Raw genomic sequence first — 16796 nt, forward strand, 5'->3', positions numbered from 1 at the left:
GCTACACCTAGCAGTAGTCCTCCCAATCAATAGTTCTTTTATCACCTGCTCTTTCGTCTGTCGTCCGCATATTCTGTAACCTGTTGTCCCTTTTTTAATGTCAATAGTTCCTTGGAGGCCTGTAAGTAAGAAATACTTGGCAGACAATTCATTCTTTTACCCAGAATTTGGTTGTTTGTTGTCTTTTCCTTAATACGAACAATAGGTTAGCTTTTTAAAACACACACACACACACACACACACACACACACACACACACCACCCTTATTCCTCTAGCCTTTCTTTCTGTTCTTTTTTTTTTCTTTTTTTTTTTTGGGGGGGGGGGAGGGGATGTTAAATGATCTTACGGACTAATTTTTTGTGACTACATCATGTCAAATGTTATTATATCTATATGTTAAGACTTAAGCAATATTTATTTCGGTAATTTAAGTCACCGGCCTATATAACATAAGCTTAAGCTTATTTACAAATCCATCCTCACAGCGTGTCTGCTGGTTATAGGGCCTACAGTGTGATTTTTATGTACCGTGTTTTAAAGACTTTAACTTCATTAGTTGTAGGAAAAAACATTCAAGATTCTACATCACGCACATGGGCTCGCATTTCTAACTGATGGCAATAAATTTGTTTCGTAATTGAAAAAACTATGCTGTAATACTTGTATAATCATGCATTATTCCAAAAAAAAACGTGTTTGGGGAGACGTGGAGAATAGTCCTGTGAAACTGCTTTCAAATATGGAGTACGCCAGTAGTGTAAAAGGCATCACACTTCGATAATGCACATTTCAAAACAGTGACAAAATAGCCTAGTCCTAAAATCAAAGTTAGAACGTGAAATCACAACAAAATCCTGGCAGGTGGTTTTGAATGGACAACCGCCTTTTATTAAATTATATTTAGGGCGTCACATAATCACTGGCGCAGAGAATCTCTCCTTACGGCCTAGTAAGACACTTCATATCCAAAAGTATGCAGAAACATAAAACGTTCATGTTGATAAGTTGTATTTAAAACCTTCTTAAAGCCGGTAAGTCTTTCGCAAACACACTTTTGCTGCCACTAATGGAAATCAACTCCGGGCTATTTATGACAAATCCCACACTAAGTCCTTGGGATAAAATGTCAAAATAAACTTCAACAATAAATTTCACATGATATTAAAAGAACTGCATCGCTATGAATATGAATAACTCTGAAGTCAACTCCGAAGTGCAGAAAAAGCCAACAGATGGAATTGGAAAATAGGATTTCATCCTGGCGATGACAAAATTCGTAATTAATGGCACTTTGCTGACTTAAAAACAACCCCAGGCTAACCGAAATTTATTTGATTGTACATAATTGTCATGCCAACGTAGCTTTTAGGAATTCTCCTTAAAATGCATCACTTTTAAGTGATGGTCAAACTTCTCACGTGGTGAAATATTTTAACAGCAATTTTAAAATCAGAGAATAATTTCTGTTATAAGGTTCCCCACTAATCAAATACGGAGACTCACACACCTGAACCTATTTCTTATATTTGTACGTAAAATAAAACGATGACCTCTCTTAAACGTCAAACTATCACAGACCGCTTGTGTATCAGTGTCTCTTAATCCAGTTTAAGGTACTTTCTGATAACGTGATGGCACACGTGTATTGACATTTTCATGACACTCGAGGTTGTTGTAAAACGATACCGCTACAGTATACGCCATAGAGACGTGACATATAAACGACCCCCACTGTAGTTTTACAAGCATGTACAGTACTTAAGCATCCTTGATCTCTATTCAGAAAGTGATTAATTACTTAAAGACGGGTCTTTGCCTGGAGATCTTTTTGGTTTATAATCACTCATTGTTTGCAAACTCCTGCTATCTTTGCTATCTGTCTTGAGAAGAAGGCCAAGAAAACTAAAATAAAATTTCGAGTATCACAGTGGAAAAAATAACTTCTAAATACGTTAAGCAATAAATGTGGTCCCATGATAACTTAACAATATTGATATATCATTTAATTTGGATATCTGAACTATTTTCTGCTTCTGTCACAAAAATTGCAGGCAACTCTTCCCGCGTGGACGACTCTGTCAACGGGGAAGCCACCCGTCTTCGGACATATTTCGGGGTAACAGCAATTGCGGGTAAGATTAGTTTTTTGGCTTCTTTGTCGCCTTGGATGGGAGAATTTCCTAAAGACTTGCTCCGTTTTCTCGAGGAAAACAATGCTGACGTCGTGAGGCTCCTATCTAGTAACGTCACGGCCGGTCTCTGAGCTAAAAGTTTGTGCGCTTTTTTCCTTCTAATAATTTCTCCTGTGAGTTGCCCCTTAGCCTTTTCTATCTCTGGAAGAAGGTCTTTCTTTGAGCCCCTGTATCCATATTTGTCATATTCGTCTTTATTAATACTGGTTTTTATCGTTTCTTTATTCTTCGCCGCGTTCAGTTGGTCGAGAACTATTTTCTCCGCGGCGTGTTCCTTGAGCGAATCTCTGAGGCCGTCGATCTCTCGCGAGAGTTTCATTTCGTGCAGATGCCAGGCATAGGACATCTGTTTCTTCTGAAATTCCAGTTCCTTCGTCTCTCCCCTGTTCATGATCGTCACCTCCCTGCTTTTCCGTTTGCACTGGCTCTCCAGAGATTCTATCTTCGTCTCGAAGTAGAACCGTCCGCTGTAACTATCCCAGAACAATTTCCTATCTTTTGCCGTCACTTTGGCCGATTTTCCGCGAGTCATTGTGATTCTGAGTTACAGTTCTACGACACTGTTTCTCCTCTGAAAATATTCACGAATAAAGAAATATGTTTCCTTGATCCTAGAGCAGACTAACGCCACGCATGTTTACGATAGCTTGCACTGTTTTTAGCCGTCAGCTCAGGCTGCAGCGTAGTTTATCAGGTGCCCGCGGTTGAATTACAGACCCAGACCCGCTTGTTGCTACTTGTTACCAATAACAAACTTTTTATTAGCCCAAATTCCTCTCCAGCTTTCAACTGTGGTATTTCACGGAGCTCGGCGCTTTTAAAAGCTCCAGATGTATTAAACTTTCAGTCCTATAGAAACAGAGACAGATGAATGTGCGTGACCCTTTTCGAAGTCTAGTCGATCTTCGTATTATCTAAGACTTGTCACTTGTCCTTTGCATCGATTAATCATTGCCGCATTCAGCGCTGCTTTCAGACGGAGACACTTAACAGTGAAAGGACGTTTGTTACACTGACAAACTACTAGAATTGTTGGCTCTTTTCACTGGCCGTTTAACATTGCGTGAACGATTAATATTCTCAGTGTTTGATATTATGTGTCTTTCAGTCGATGTTTGACGCACGTTTTTCATCCTTCCTCCAATTTCTGAGCCACTGATACAGAACAGTCCTCCTATCTCGTAGTGAACTTGTTGTTTAAAAGCTTTTTTGTTGAACAAAGACTCCCGTTCATGGCTCAACCCAGGCTCTGAGTAAGATGGGTAAATGTTCATAGACTAAATGACAGGCATGTTTTTTAAACATCCCATCGGCGTTGATTCCTGTTAGCTATGACGACGTGGCCGTGAGAGCACTTTAAAAAGTTTATAATCCCCCGCAGCAGAAGTACATATAAATATCTTCCTTTTATCTCGACCTTATTACTTCGCTGTGTATATTTACACGGGAAGAAATCAGCTTTGGTTACAAGTAAGATCCTTTTGTAAGAGACCACCCTCGGGCTTACTTATCTACCTGCGTCGATTTCCTATCCAACTTTTAAGGTCAGATCGATAGAAAGGCCCTTCTTCGTCCCTAGGCCATTCAATTGTAACGATACTGTAACGTTGCTAGCACTCCGCGGTCGACCTTGAATAAAGTGAACGTCGTTGTTATTGAAAACCCTTGACAAAAAGTGTTTTTTCGGTGAGCGAAGCTATACATTTCTCCCGGCTGTTTTAAAGCTCATATTACGGCTATGAATAGATCTAAAAACCTGAGTGTCCTCGATGTGTGCCTTCGTAGTTTGGGTAAAGTTACAGTGCTCTACCCAAACGGGTGCATTAAAAATTCAGCGACAGTTGGATGGCCATTATCGAGTCTTTTGACAATCAATACCCGGGTCTTGACATAAAGAGCGCTAGACCTCTCTCTCAGAAATTTGAATCGACCGATTCTGTGAATTTCCAAGTGCTGCTAACAATCTGGTGGTGTTGTCCCGGAATAATCGCCGCTGAGAGAATTACCTCGCACCTGTTTTTGTTCCATGCTAAGCGTTAGACCCTCCTATACTGCCTACTGCACTACCCAATATATTCAAGATATATGTTTCTTCTCAACGGGTTTAATGTACGTGAGTCACTATGGCTGGAAATTATTATGCAAATTCTGCTCCATTACGTCACTTTACAACACGTAGTGGTATCTGTTATTGTGATCGCATTCACGTGAAAGGGCGACTATAAATTTTGTATGCGCGCAAGTAATGTCTTATAAGGCATGTGGCGGCTTTATTCAATGAAGCGCATAGGAAAAGAAAGAGCGTTAAATGCGGCATCGGGTGATTTTCTCACGACAATGCTTTCGTATTTTGTTTACGCGTAATGTATTAAATATGAAATATTTCCAAAAGTCTAATAGAAATATTTACATTCACTATGATCTTGCGTTTGTCAACGCGACCTGTGGGTGGCTGTTGTTAGAATAACCCAAGTTTAACAATACGACCTCTAAGGCCAGTCAAATGAATGGGTGACGTCAGAGCTTGTATGTTAATATTGTTAATTTAAGTTACGGATCATCTATTCCGATCATAGCACTGCACTTTTGACTTTGTTACAAACAGTGAAGTTGCTTTTGAGTCTTTCAGCTATTAAAACAAACCGCAAAACATAAAAACAATTGTGTGTTTAATGAATTTATGATTTTCCGACAACAAGAATAAATAGCACTAGTTGACCGGTATAGAAATGTTACGCTTTTCTTTCTGCTTCTATCGGACTGCTATTAAGACGGCTAAATCATTCACAACAACAGTTCATTGTACCAAAGAAGTGTAACTTGCAAAATAAATCTCAAGGCAAATAGTTCACATAGAGTTTACATTAAACGACGCCTATTTTATTACAACCAATAAATACCTTCCCTGTCGCATAAGCTTAAGAAAAGTACAAATAAAGTCATCCTTCTTGTCACTTAAGACCAAGTGTTCCAATGTCATTCTTTGATTTCAAAGCACCGTTGGTAGTCATTTCAGCTTCCTTTAATCTACCACTACTATAAGTGTATATTTGCATGGAAGTGTGTACGTATAAACATTGATCAATACAGTGTCATTGCACGGTTGGGAAGCGACGTCACCGCTACCACACTCACATGCGTCACCGCTGCTGCATTTTAAAACTGGGAGTTCTGTTATAGTGGGGTTGCCTGAGCGACGTCGGCGGCGCTTTACTATGGATTAAAGGCGTTTGTAAAACTCTCCCAGGCCGAGGAAGTCTGATCAAACTCGATTTGTTTTTTGACCAATCCGATGAATCGTTTCTAATTGTTTCTCTTGTCGACTTCGAACACGCCGATACGTTTCGCTCTTTTAAACTGTCTGAACTCTTTTCATCCCCATTCCTTAAATAAGATAACAACTTTTTACGTCTTTTTCTCTCCCTTTCTTCGGGAGAGTCTATTGCAGCAAGATTTCTGTTCATGACATTTCTGAAGTCCGTTCTGCACTGTTGCACAAGGCTGTGGGACAACCTCTGTCGTTGCAACACGGGGTCCAGCTCCTCCAAAGCGCGTGAGATCTGCGGGCGTAGCGCTTTCTGGGTATACTTGGCGTTCAACGCCACCGAGTTGTTGGCCGCCGTAAAGAAACTATGGCTATCCAATACTAGTCTGTACGCTTTTAGACGCTGCAGAGATTCCTGAACTCTCAGGGTGGCGGCGCGCGCGTGCGTGGCGTGGAGAACACGCTTCTTTTCAAGTGCGCGTAAACGTTCTTTTTTATGCTTTTCTTCCAGCTCGTTGACAATTTTGAGACGGCGTCTGGCTTCGTCGGAGAAAGTCGAGGCGTTTCTCAAGATGGAGTGTATCCCCATAGACGTTGCTTGATCGCGTATGCTTTCCTTACTCCGAACCTGTGGCATTTTGCAGAGTTGGTTAATTCAGAGAAATGTCTTTCTGCTTTCGGTGCACATCATTTTTCAGCTGTCTTTTTTGTAGAATACTGACAGTTATATTTTGGCTGTAACTTTCAGCACAAGACCCTAAGATCGATTAGTTTTAAGTCTCCTGCGCGAAGTGCCATCAGTTAAATTTTCGCTCTGAGTCACTGAGATCACGAGTTTATGAACCCACCCTCAAATTCTTTGCAAAAATAAATCCATAATTGTTTGAGTGCAAAAGAATTCAGAGAAATACAACCATCGTCCCTGTCCTCGAAGAAGGGCACATTCTGTGAGTTCCGTTCACATCAACCACATACTTTACACTATTGTCTTCAATCTGATGACTGCAAAGCGCGAAAAAACTCTGCCGAGCACGTGCATCATGTCTCGGGTCAACGCTCTCGTGGCTGTGTGCTTCCAAAAACCACCCTAGCTGAAATGGAGAAAAAATACACCATGTAGACGTTCAACAAAATACTTCAGTCAGTTATTTTTGAAAAGTGACATTCACCAGAGAGATCTCTTCGAGTATGTCGTCTACGGCGTATAGCTAAATCTGACAACTGACGTTTTAAAGGTCAACTTTTACTTGAAAAAAAAGTTTGTTACTACAATACTTAGTGCTTGTGTCCCGACACAAACGTCTTTAACAACTGGTCCATGAACGCTGTTGCTACGCGTGAGAATAAACACGTCGATAACGCAAATCCGTCGCTAAATCAAATGGCTTTCTTAATCTAATTTTCGAGGATTTTCTTTCCAGCAGTAAATTTGTCAACAGCCAATTATTAGCGCCACAATCTTCGTAGCCTTTAAGCTGCAGCATTGCACCCTAAATATTAATTTGTGTGCCAATGGAGAGGCTAGTCTTTTTGTGGAATCTATTTACACTGTTCATTTTTTCATAAACCACCGCTTGGCACACAGACCGCTATTCATTGTGTCCATTCGGCATGGGACTGATCTGTAAAGTATAACAGAAAGTCATTCTGTACTCTTTATGCAGCGGGGTAAACATAATTCTATAAAACAAATAAACAAACAATGGAAATTATAATATGCCGTTCCGCTTTATACTTTTAGTTTGCATAATTTCATTTACTCGCTTGCACCTGTAAGTTAGTCCGATCAGCCTTTAAAATTATTTAAGATAATCAGAATATTTGCCTGTACCACGTGCTTTATAAAAATCTTACCGATATTGTGTGACGCGTTTCTTCTTAAATTAGTTTGCCCTTGTTCTAACCGTCATTTAGAAACAAAGCATTTAAAGTTAATGAGTCCCTAATTTTAAGAAATAAGTTGATATCCGTCCCTTTCGAATTAATAACGAATTGCAATTACTCTCCACGCCTGAGTCTCTATTTCAATTAATCACCAGCATTAATTGGCTTCAGGTCATTTCGAATACGAGACACATGAGTGCAAGGCCATTAAATGTCAATGTTTTTATATTTTCAGCAAAAATATCGAGCTGCTTATCACAAAGATCAAAGACGCCGCCTCTCTCTCTTGACCCCAGGCTCTGTCCATACAAACACGCCCCTCCCGCCGAGATTTTTAGTCTCCAGTGGTCAGTACTGGGTTGCTTTTGATTGGTTTTCACTTTAACGGAATTGATTTACATGAATGAGACACTTTATTGCTGTTAAACGCACTGCCGAGTGTGACAAGAAATCAATCGATCAAGTCAATATTAACCTCGGACAGTTAATCGTGTTCGATATCATATTAAATGTCTCATTACCCTACGGAATCCGAGGTCTTATATAGAGTATCACCCATGGGTTGTCTACTGAAAGCGTGTCTTTGTTTTAGTCGTACCTCAATAGATTAGTTACGATGCCGATTGTTATTTTGATCAATTCACTCCGTTGGCGAACAAGGAGTAGCAATAGTAATTAGGACACGTAATTCATTGTGTTTTCCAGTGTAAGTCACTCTCGCATAGTATGCCTTATTTGATTTTTCTGCACTTCCGTGTTTTAGCATTGCATATAAAAACTATGTTTTAATTGTGTTTTTGCAACTTTGCGTGAATTTATCTTGATTGAAATAGACGGCTGTGCTAAACTGAAATACTGAAATACACGCCCATCACTGAGGCCTTTTAAGGGATTTTTAGAAAACATGTCAAAAAGTTCGGAAATCAGTTACCGCTGTGAATATCTTTTAAGTAAACTGATCTCTCTCTCTCTCTCTCTCTCTCTCTCTCTGTCTCTTTTATTTATTTATTTTTTTTTTTTCAGAACCGTGGACGAGTCATGTGTGGATCTACATTTCATATGGTTAGGATGTGCACGTGATCTTGAAAAATATGATTATAATACATCTTAACAGAAACCTGTCCGAAATGATATAGTTGTGAGCTAAGAGGCAGGAATATTTTAGCTTAATAAATACATTCAATTTTCTTCTCTGTCTCTAAAAAGAAAAAAATGCAATAAAACCTCGGAGCAGTAACATCGGACAGCATATAAGAATATGGTGATGTACAATGTCAGAATACACCATAGAACGGTTGTCTAATTAAACAAAGTGGCTGGATTTACAGCATTAATTAAACTTTTTCATTTATTTATTTTTTGTTTATTTAATTACTGTAGTTAGTTATTTTTGCGTTTTTTTGCAGTTTTTAACTTGATTTCAAAACTTCAATCCAGGGGAGCTATTTGGTTCAAGTAAAATAGTTAATTACATCATGATTTTCACCAACGTGGGTTAGACTTTAACTCTCGTTAAAAATAAGCCGGAAGGATAGAAAAAACGCCTGACTAAAGAGAGAGAGAGAGAGAAGGAGAGAAGGAGAGACCTTGCCTCGTTATTTTACAGAAACCAACATCTATGCCTATTACATGTCTGTCACTTACCGGTATTTTATTAAGTTTAAAAAGCTAAAACATCTTGGATTCAATTTCACTGAAAGCGGTTAAAACAGTAAATTTTAACAATTCCTAAGAAACCGCATCAATCACTGATCCTTTCAAATAACTTTAAAAAATAGGCTACAAAACGACCGTTCACAACTTACCGTAGTTAGACACTGTCTTCTCTTTCCTTTGCTCGTTCCTAACAACTTGAAACAGTATTAGTAAATATGACAAATTCGGCTTTTTAGCTGCAGGGAACGGCAGAACGACACGACCTGCTGCTGCACTTTAGTCGCATTTATCATAGTTTGCTTCCCACATTATACGCAATTAGCACCCACGTACTAGTGTTTGTGATTGGTTATGATCCCTGTTGACGAGGCCTGGTCGTTAAGAACATATCTAAATAACGCAGACATTGTACACAAATGATCCCTTATTTACACGTTTTACGTGACAATGACGTTACGTGTCACTTGTATGAAATGGCCGTGGTGGTAGTCTATTTGATGGAGTATAAGTTTCAGCCCTTTGGTGCCACTTTGTGGAATGTTTAGAACCGGGAACACAATGGGAATATTAAAACTGGTTTTGATGTATAAAAAAGAAAGTTAGGTGTGATTAGGGATGATTAAATACATATTGAAATTATTGATGGAGACGAGAGGTCATGATCGATTTATTCGAGTTTAACAGAGCAAAAAACAAATTTTGTTTGACTTGTTTATTTAGGGACGCACATTCCAAATACATCCTAAAATACTCATGCACAAGCGTTTTTTTTTTTTTTTTTTTTTTTTATTATGGCAATAATGTACTACAAATATCCCCTCCTGGATGGTGCATCAGAGATATTACTGTTGATCGCCACTTCCCTCGGGTACCGTCGTGGGTTTGGGCCTGCCCCCTACTGGCACGCACTTGAACTCTACATTGAAAGCTCCAGGTTTATCCGCTTGGGGCACGCCTCTGCAAGATAGGCCAGATACGCAGCCACATGTTTTGTCGTGGATGCCAAAGAGCGTCTCTCTGAAGGACTTGTCACACACCGCTCCCTGGGTTAGTTTTGGGTAGCAGTTGCCCATACGGGAGAAAAAGTTAAACCAAGCTTTGGCGCAGCATTCGCTTTTATCGCATTCTTTGTCGCTCGTGCAGTCTTTCCCAGGTTTAAGCTGTAATATGAGGGGTTGTTGTTTGATATGCGAAAGCGGCAAATGTGCTTCAGCTCAGTATTTCTGAATGATACATTGTACACTGTAAAAAAGTGTTACAAATGTAGAAAAACTTCTAAAATTTAAAAACTAAAATAATATAAGGGAAATATAGCTACAGGTCAGATTTGTGCCAATGTGCTGATTTTTATATCATCACATGAGAACGCTTACGGCAAGTTGTCACGTATGAAAATTTGAAAATGCGGGAGCTGGCCCACATCTGCTCTAAAAGTCAAGGTTAACGTTGGGCAAGTCGTTTGTAAAATTGTCTATTGAATTTTATTAAGGCTAAGTTAAAAAAACTTAAAAGATTTGTAAGTCGGGCTCAAGACTAAAATCGGAAACAAATATTCTTTTTTCATACAAGGAATTTTTATTGGCATTTTTTTTTCCAATTTTGTCAGCCAAACTATCTTAAACCAATATTTAAAAAAAATATTAACAAACTAACCTGTCCATACACAGCCACAAAACAGAGAGCAGCTAAAATACCCGCCTTCATCATCGTTTCGGTGTTCTGTATTGAACCTGGTGTCAACTCCTATATACAGTATACTGTATGTTAATGCCACAAAGCTGCGACTTAAATGGTATTATGGCGTATTATAATGGAATACCGTGTGAAGAAAGACGGATTTCTTCATGTGAATCCTGCAGGTGATTTTCACGTAAGGATATTTAGTCCATGTTATGAAATTTACCGGGCATAATTCATATTTACAGGGTTGCTACTTAATATGGAATATTTTTTATCATTGTTATTTTTGAGTGCTGATTAAAGTTTTTTCGGGCTTGAGTCATTAAAAAAGTATGTCACTGAGTGATAATATCATCCAGTCTTCTGTTGTGAGATATTTTGGTCAATAATATCAAATCTGACATAAGATGCCATTCAAAAGAAAGGAACACCCCCAGAAAAGCATATCAACAGTTTAATGTCAGTATAAACTTTAAGATAAGATATTAAAAAAAATGATAGCCTCCGGACGGTGATATGTTACACAGTCAAAGATCTCTTTACAGTAAACCATGAAAAGTCAGTAATTGCGGGTATGAACTCCAGCAGCCGCTTACAGCGCCCTCATCCTACATGGCATACCTTGTGACAAGTTTTTAAGAGTTTGGGTGGGGGTATCATTCCACGCAGTGATATTTGCCTGTCGCAGTTCATCACTATTTACCGGCCGAGGACCATAGCTATTAATTCTGTGAATACCTTCCGCCCACAGATTTTCAATTGGGTTCATATCTGGAGAGTTTGCAGGGCAGGGTAGTTGCTGAACCCATTGGTTTTGAAGAAAAATAGTGATTCTGCGGCCTCGATGTGGGGTTGCGCAGTCCTCTTGGTACACAAAGTTGTTTCTGAAGATGACTCTTACCAGTCGAAGCATTGTTTGCTGTAGAATGTCTCTGTAGGAATCCTGGATGAGGTTGCCTCCTAGAAAAACCAACTGGTTCTGGGCACCGACATGAAATGCTCCCCAAACAGAGACGTTACCATCCCCTGCTTGCACCTTAGGCAGTGCACAATCATCGTTTTATGCCCTTCGTACACGTCAGTGGACACGGATTCTACGATCATCCCTAAAAAATCCATATCTGGCCTCATCACTGAAAACGACGTGATTCCAGTGTTTTGGCTGCAAAAGCACGTGGTCCCCAGCCCATTGCAGACGTCGCTGTATATGACCTGCTGTTAACAGTAGTTTCCCTACTGGCCTTCGTGCAAAATAACCGGCTTGCAGTAATCTCTTGTTCACGAGGGACCTTGAAACGGGCGTTTGAATGACATTCTGCCTCTCTTTTCTGAGGACACTGGTTGCCTTTGTACGACCAGCACGGCGTCCTTTAAGGAGAAGGCGACCCTGTCTTCTTGGTGTGATACGCGGACACCTTGGTCGAGGTATTGGAGTAGGTGCCCCTGTTGCAGCATTTCTTTGGAGGACTTTACTAACGGTTCCTGATAAATGTTGAATTATCTTGCAATGGCTGTCCGTTTCTGGCCATTTTCTCTGAGAGCAAGAATCCCATAGTCAGCTGCGTTGCTTAGCTGTCGAACCATATCTTCACTAAGGTACCTGTCAAGTTTCAGAGCGATCCCTTTGTTGCTTCTCTAAACACACTCCAAAGATTGACCAAACCCATGCGTTTTTATACAAGGGCAGAAATTGCCGAAAAGACCACCCCTCACATTTCTGACCACAGAACATGCAACTGCATGCATCAATTGTTTCGAGAGTTGTGTGGTAATTAAGTAACACACCTGGCTACACATGGAGTGACACCTCAGCTTTGGATTTAAAGTAGTTAGAGAGAAATTAAATATTTTGTAGAAAATTTACTCGCCAAAAAATAATATTCCATATTAAGTGGTAACCCTGTAGTATCGGTTGGAGCACCATACACACGTACACACGCTTAGCACTGCCTACACACATGCATGCTTTTACAAAAGCAGGGGCGCAAATTATTTGGAATTTTTTTTAACATTTTTTTAAATTCAGTTCATTGATTTGGTCAGTCATTGTCATCCCACGCAGATGTTTAATCAATATTACGTGACGCTGATTTAACTTAAAGGTTAAGTTGTCGATATATTGGTGCAGAACACTCCACGTTTTCACCGCAGTTTTCCCTCATCCTCATTCCAGCCTAGTAATTCATTTAAAACGCTAGCAAACGCTCTTTTCAAACGTCATTTACAGAATCAAATAAAAAAAATAACTAGATGGGCATTACATTTTAATTCATTAAGTTTAGACCAACTTATTTAAAACTTGAAATTCTAAAACAAGAATCGGCAGATTTCATATCATATTCGTGATGACGTGTCCATGTGTCACGTGACTCTGCGTCACAGTGTCTGATGACGTAGATTACTGAAGGTCGCCGCTTCCGGAGTCAGGGGTTGGCTTGGGGGTCGATTTGGCTATTACGGGGGAAGTTGGAAGAAGAACACACTCTGTACTTCTACCCACGGGAAGACCTGAGTTTCGGGGAACAAAAAGACATATTTAACCAAGTTTAAAGCTTTGACGTCCATAGTAATTAGCCAAATTGTTTGTTCTTTTATAACACTGACCATGTATCAACACTGAATATCTGTTGCAAATTGATTGGGAGTTCTTTAACCATCAAAGCATATGACAGAATTTCGTTTTTAAAATGCACGAAACACCATCAGTGTACATGTATCAAAAGTGTATAAGGAATTCAAATTAACTTCTACTTGGAAAAAGGGAAAAACGTGACACTGATACTTACACTCAGTTCCAACCTCACAACCACATGAGCGATCATGGATTCCAAGCAAAGATTCTGTCCACGACTTCTTGCAATGGCTCCCAAGCTTGACCTTAGGGTGGCACTTGCCCCCGCGGGAGAACACTTGAAACCAAGCCTTTGTACAGCACTCGTTTATTTCACATTCGCTGTCGTCCACACAGGGAGAGAGTTCCGCCTGAAAAGAGAATTATTATTATTATTATAATTATTATTATTATCTCAAATGTTGTAGAATTTGTATAAGAAGTGTTACTAAAATAATGAAAATTGCTAATTTGTAATGTATTCAATCAATAATTCACTTTACCAGCAGCCCTGTCTGCCATTCAGTTAGTTACTTTTCAGGCAGTTAGTATGCTGGTCAGAGACTGAATTGGCTAAATAAGTAAGCTGACTTTAGTCGCTTAATTAGATACCAACTAACAAAACAACAGTACATTCTTAGAAAGCTGGGGTTACAGTGTTAGACGTACTAGCGCTGAACAATTCAGATAATAAATATAAAGAAATTATAGAAGAAAAAGCTGTAAATCAATGGCAACGAATCGTCAGATAATTTAAAAATATGATTCAAAATGGTATAATGATACAAAGATTGTACCTGAATACAAGCGGCCAATAGAACGACTGCAGCAAGGACGGTTAGGTACTTCATCGTGGTGGCAGTAGACGCAACAGCAAGAACAGATGAGAGATGAATGAAGTTAAAGCCCGATGATCTGCTAGAAAATATATCTGCCGTAGCACGTTATCAGGTGACAGTGTACTCGTGCACTGTACGTGTCTCAGATAGTCCTGCGTGAGCGGGCTGTCCTAAAAGAAGGATGTACGTGTATTTAAGGTCAAAATTTCAACCACCTACACAGGGGATGAGAACTCCCGCAAAATAGTAAATGTTAAATAATTTTTATACTGTGGAAATCGCCTATTTCCTTCATTTTATTGATTATTTTCGTTTAATTACAAAGTTGGATAATTTGGTTAACCAGAGAACTTTCCAAATTGATTAAAAGTCAGTTTTACTACTAGTACATATGTCACCAAATATATTTTACCAGTCAACGTGGATCACGAATCAATAATTGTCTCATTTCAAATCCTATATTTGATCTCAGACATGTACCCTATCACCTCACGACAATGACCTGTCTGACACCCACGAAGGCGGCGTTTTGATACTTAAAACTTTTGTACTTATAACACATATTCTTTTAGGATGTAAAGGCTGTCAAAATCATTATCACCAACATCTTCATCATCATCATCATTATTATTATTATTATTATTATTATTATTATTATTATTATTTGCAGGGCGGATGTGAGGTCTAAGTGAAACGTTAGAAAGGCTTCTCTAGCGCATTCAAACGTCTACACATTACACATCTTCACGATCAAACTGTCCACTTCTGGACTGTTTGAAACGGCGCTGAGCGGGGTGAAAGACTGACCGAATGATGCTCTTAAGTCACACAACAATTTAACCATTCACTGTAGTCTTTAAATCCTAGCAATGTATCGTAACTCCAGGATCTATTGTATTGGCATCGAACTCTGTAAAATACGGGTGACATCTTGAAAACAAATGTTGTTATTGATTATCTGATGACGTCAGTTGGATCTCTGTCGGTTCGTGTCTAACTCAGTGTCCGAACCCACCCTAAGTTTATCGTAGATCTTCAATGGAGCGGTATTCGGTTGAGAACATGTCCAGCTGATGGGGGTATTTATCTTACTTCGTGGTTTTTGGATTAATTGACTAAAAACAACACGTATTACCAGTAGATACCAGTACAGTGGTGGTTATGATGTACAGTAGGTCGAATATATAAATTACTTATTTTACAACTGCAGGTCATCTCGTTTAACAGATGTTTGGGAGTGAAAATACAAAAGTATGGGTCACCAAATCGCACACGCACGCGACAAGTTTTTAACAATCCGTCTAGCTGATTGCAGAAAGTGTTGAATTATAATAATTAATGATAAAAAATAAAGCTTCAAACTGGGAATACTGATAAATCACACGTGGTTTACGGAATTGATTCAAAATGGAAATAAGAAAAAAACACTAAAATTCTCATGTTGTGAAATGTTTTATTGCTGTGAAAGTTCAAATCTTTAAAAAGACGCTGGTCATCCTGGTTGGAGTTATCCAGCGCCAGAGAAGCATTTATTTAAAGAAAAAATTATTAAAATTGTTACCAAGCAGTTTAATATCTCCTCAACCGGCATTTAAAATTTTTAAAAGTCACTGCTATATTTCATGATACATGTGAATCCCATACAGCCGTATCTCTTTCAACTTTGGCAAACTCTAACGCAGTTTATGCAGTTGGTGGGGTACTTGGGCCCGGTATAGGGGACGGGATGCCTGTAGATGGCGCGACGGTGCTCGGCCTGACGCACCTGTGTTCCCCGCTGCTGAAGAAGCCCCCGCTCGTTATTTGCAAACACCTCAGCCCCGCCTCACACCCGCACTCCTTCTCCCGTAAACCGAAGAGAGGATCGAAGACCCCGACATGGCAGTCGGCTCCCTCCTTCAGTTTGGCGTGGCAGTCCCCGTCTCGACCAAACACAGAGAATAAACTTAACACACAGCATTCGTTATCGTCACACTCGCTGTTTGAGGAGCAGGCGGAGACGGTTGCCTGTAATGAAAATAAAGGACAGGTATTAATTTCATCAGTTTTATTTGAAGACTTTTCTTGATAATTTGGATAGACCTTCTCACTAAATTTTTCCTGTTTTTTTTTTTTTTTTTCATTTATTAATCTTATTTTCATTTATTTATTTATTACAGTGTATTGTTATCTACACTTAACGGAGAGCAGCTGCTTGTGATCAAAACATACCAAGTCAGTAATGACGTTTGATACTATATCTGATACATTTTCCCCAACAACGCCGAGCTTACTTGTTTTATTTATCAATTATTATTATTATTATAATTATTAAAAATGATCACAAGTTAACCGTAATTATCTAGTGTTGAAAACATGGCCTACAAGTTTCGGTACTGTGTAATATTCACAAATTCTAACATCATTAACTGCCTTCACTGTACTACAGTAGCTAGGCTCAACACTTACCCCTAAATACGCCACAGCTACGAGAACGATACACACAGTCTTCATTTTAGGCTCGTGTCTATGTCAAAGTGACTGGAAGACCTGGGAGGACAACTGCCGAGGTGAAGGTCAATCATCAGGAGATGTGACAGATACAGTGTGATGCCTGATAAGACTGCACTCCTTTTTTTGGCTTAAATTTTGATCAGGCATATGTATCCTTAGTTCTAGGTCATTTGAA

At 39.3% G+C, this 16796-nt stretch overlaps 4 protein-coding genes and 1 long non-coding RNA gene across 5 annotated transcripts; all 5 read right to left on the reverse strand.

Annotated features, from left to right (window-relative positions):
- Positions 1-863: 863 nt before the first annotated feature.
- On the reverse strand, positions 864-4292 carry LOC147761199 (uncharacterized). The gene has a single exon (XM_087015583.1). It carries the CDS (start codon positions 2723-2725, stop codon positions 2000-2002), a length of 726 nt encoding a protein of 241 aa, XP_086871709.1. The 5' UTR covers positions 2726-4292; the 3' UTR covers positions 864-1999.
- Positions 4293-4845: 553 nt separating this feature from the next.
- Positions 4846-7198, reverse strand: LOC147761200 (uncharacterized). Its single transcript, XR_015335080.1, has 2 exons — positions 6734-7198; positions 4846-6549 (listed from the first exon to the last, which is right to left on the reverse strand). It is a non-coding gene; the product is annotated as an uncharacterized LOC147761200 (long non-coding RNA).
- A 2579-nt stretch (positions 7199-9777) lies between these two features.
- Positions 9778-10751, reverse strand: LOC147761201 (uncharacterized). Its single transcript, XM_087014636.1, has 2 exons — positions 10652-10751; positions 9778-10158 (listed from the first exon to the last, which is right to left on the reverse strand). Exons 1-2 carry the CDS (start codon positions 10703-10705, stop codon positions 9841-9843), a joined length of 372 nt encoding a protein of 123 aa, XP_086870762.1. The 5' UTR covers positions 10706-10751; the 3' UTR covers positions 9778-9840.
- A 2174-nt stretch (positions 10752-12925) lies between these two features.
- On the reverse strand, positions 12926-14275 carry LOC106151931 (uncharacterized). The gene is made up of 3 exons (XM_013525367.2): positions 14087-14275; positions 13465-13660; positions 12926-13186 (listed from the first exon to the last, which is right to left on the reverse strand). Exons 1-3 carry the CDS (start codon positions 14138-14140, stop codon positions 13077-13079), a joined length of 360 nt encoding a protein of 119 aa, XP_013380821.2. The 5' UTR covers positions 14141-14275; the 3' UTR covers positions 12926-13076.
- Positions 14276-15561: 1286 nt separating this feature from the next.
- On the reverse strand, positions 15562-16717 carry LOC106170191 (U3-aranetoxin-Ce1a-like). The gene is made up of 2 exons (XM_013549964.3): positions 16577-16717; positions 15562-16135 (listed from the first exon to the last, which is right to left on the reverse strand). Exons 1-2 carry the CDS (start codon positions 16619-16621, stop codon positions 15812-15814), a joined length of 369 nt encoding a protein of 122 aa, XP_013405418.2. The 5' UTR covers positions 16622-16717; the 3' UTR covers positions 15562-15811.
- Between the last annotated feature and the right edge of the window lie 79 nt (positions 16718-16796).

Source organism: Lingula anatina, chromosome 6 (genome assembly GCF_051362555.1).
Source record: "Lingula anatina isolate TDL-2025a chromosome 6, LinAna3.0, whole genome shotgun sequence".
Lineage (NCBI taxonomy): Eukaryota > Metazoa > Brachiopoda > Lingulata > Lingulida > Lingulidae > Lingula > Lingula anatina.

Bases quoted from the DNA above. Each gene is read 5' to 3' on its own strand.
- LOC147761199 (XM_087015583.1), bottom strand. From the start codon at position 2,725: ATGACTCGCGGAAAATCGGCCAAAGTGACGGCAAAAGATAGGAAATTG.
- LOC147761201 (XM_087014636.1), bottom strand. From the start codon at position 10,705: ATGATGAAGGCGGGTATTTTAGCTGCTCTCTGTTTTGTGGCTGTGTAT. The intron at 10,159-10,651 runs GTTAGTTTGTTA...CTCATATTACAG, and splicing joins TTGTGGCTGTGTATGGACAG to CTTAAACCTGGGAAAGACTG.
- LOC106151931 (XM_013525367.2), bottom strand. From the start codon at position 14,140: ATGAAGTACCTAACCGTCCTTGCTGCAGTCGTTCTATTGGCCGCTTGT. The intron at 13,661-14,086 runs GTACAATCTTTG...TTCTCTTTTCAG, and splicing joins TATTGGCCGCTTGTATTCAG to GCGGAACTCTCTCCCTGTGT. The intron at 13,187-13,464 runs GTAAGTATCAGT...CCCGAAACTCAG, and splicing joins TTGTGAGGTTGGAACTGAGT to GTCTTCCCGTGGGTAGAAGT.
- LOC106170191 (XM_013549964.3), bottom strand. From the start codon at position 16,621: ATGAAGACTGTGTGTATCGTTCTCGTAGCTGTGGCGTATTTAGGG. The intron at 16,136-16,576 runs GTAAGTGTTGAG...TTTTCATTACAG, and splicing joins TAGCTGTGGCGTATTTAGGG to GCAACCGTCTCCGCCTGCTC.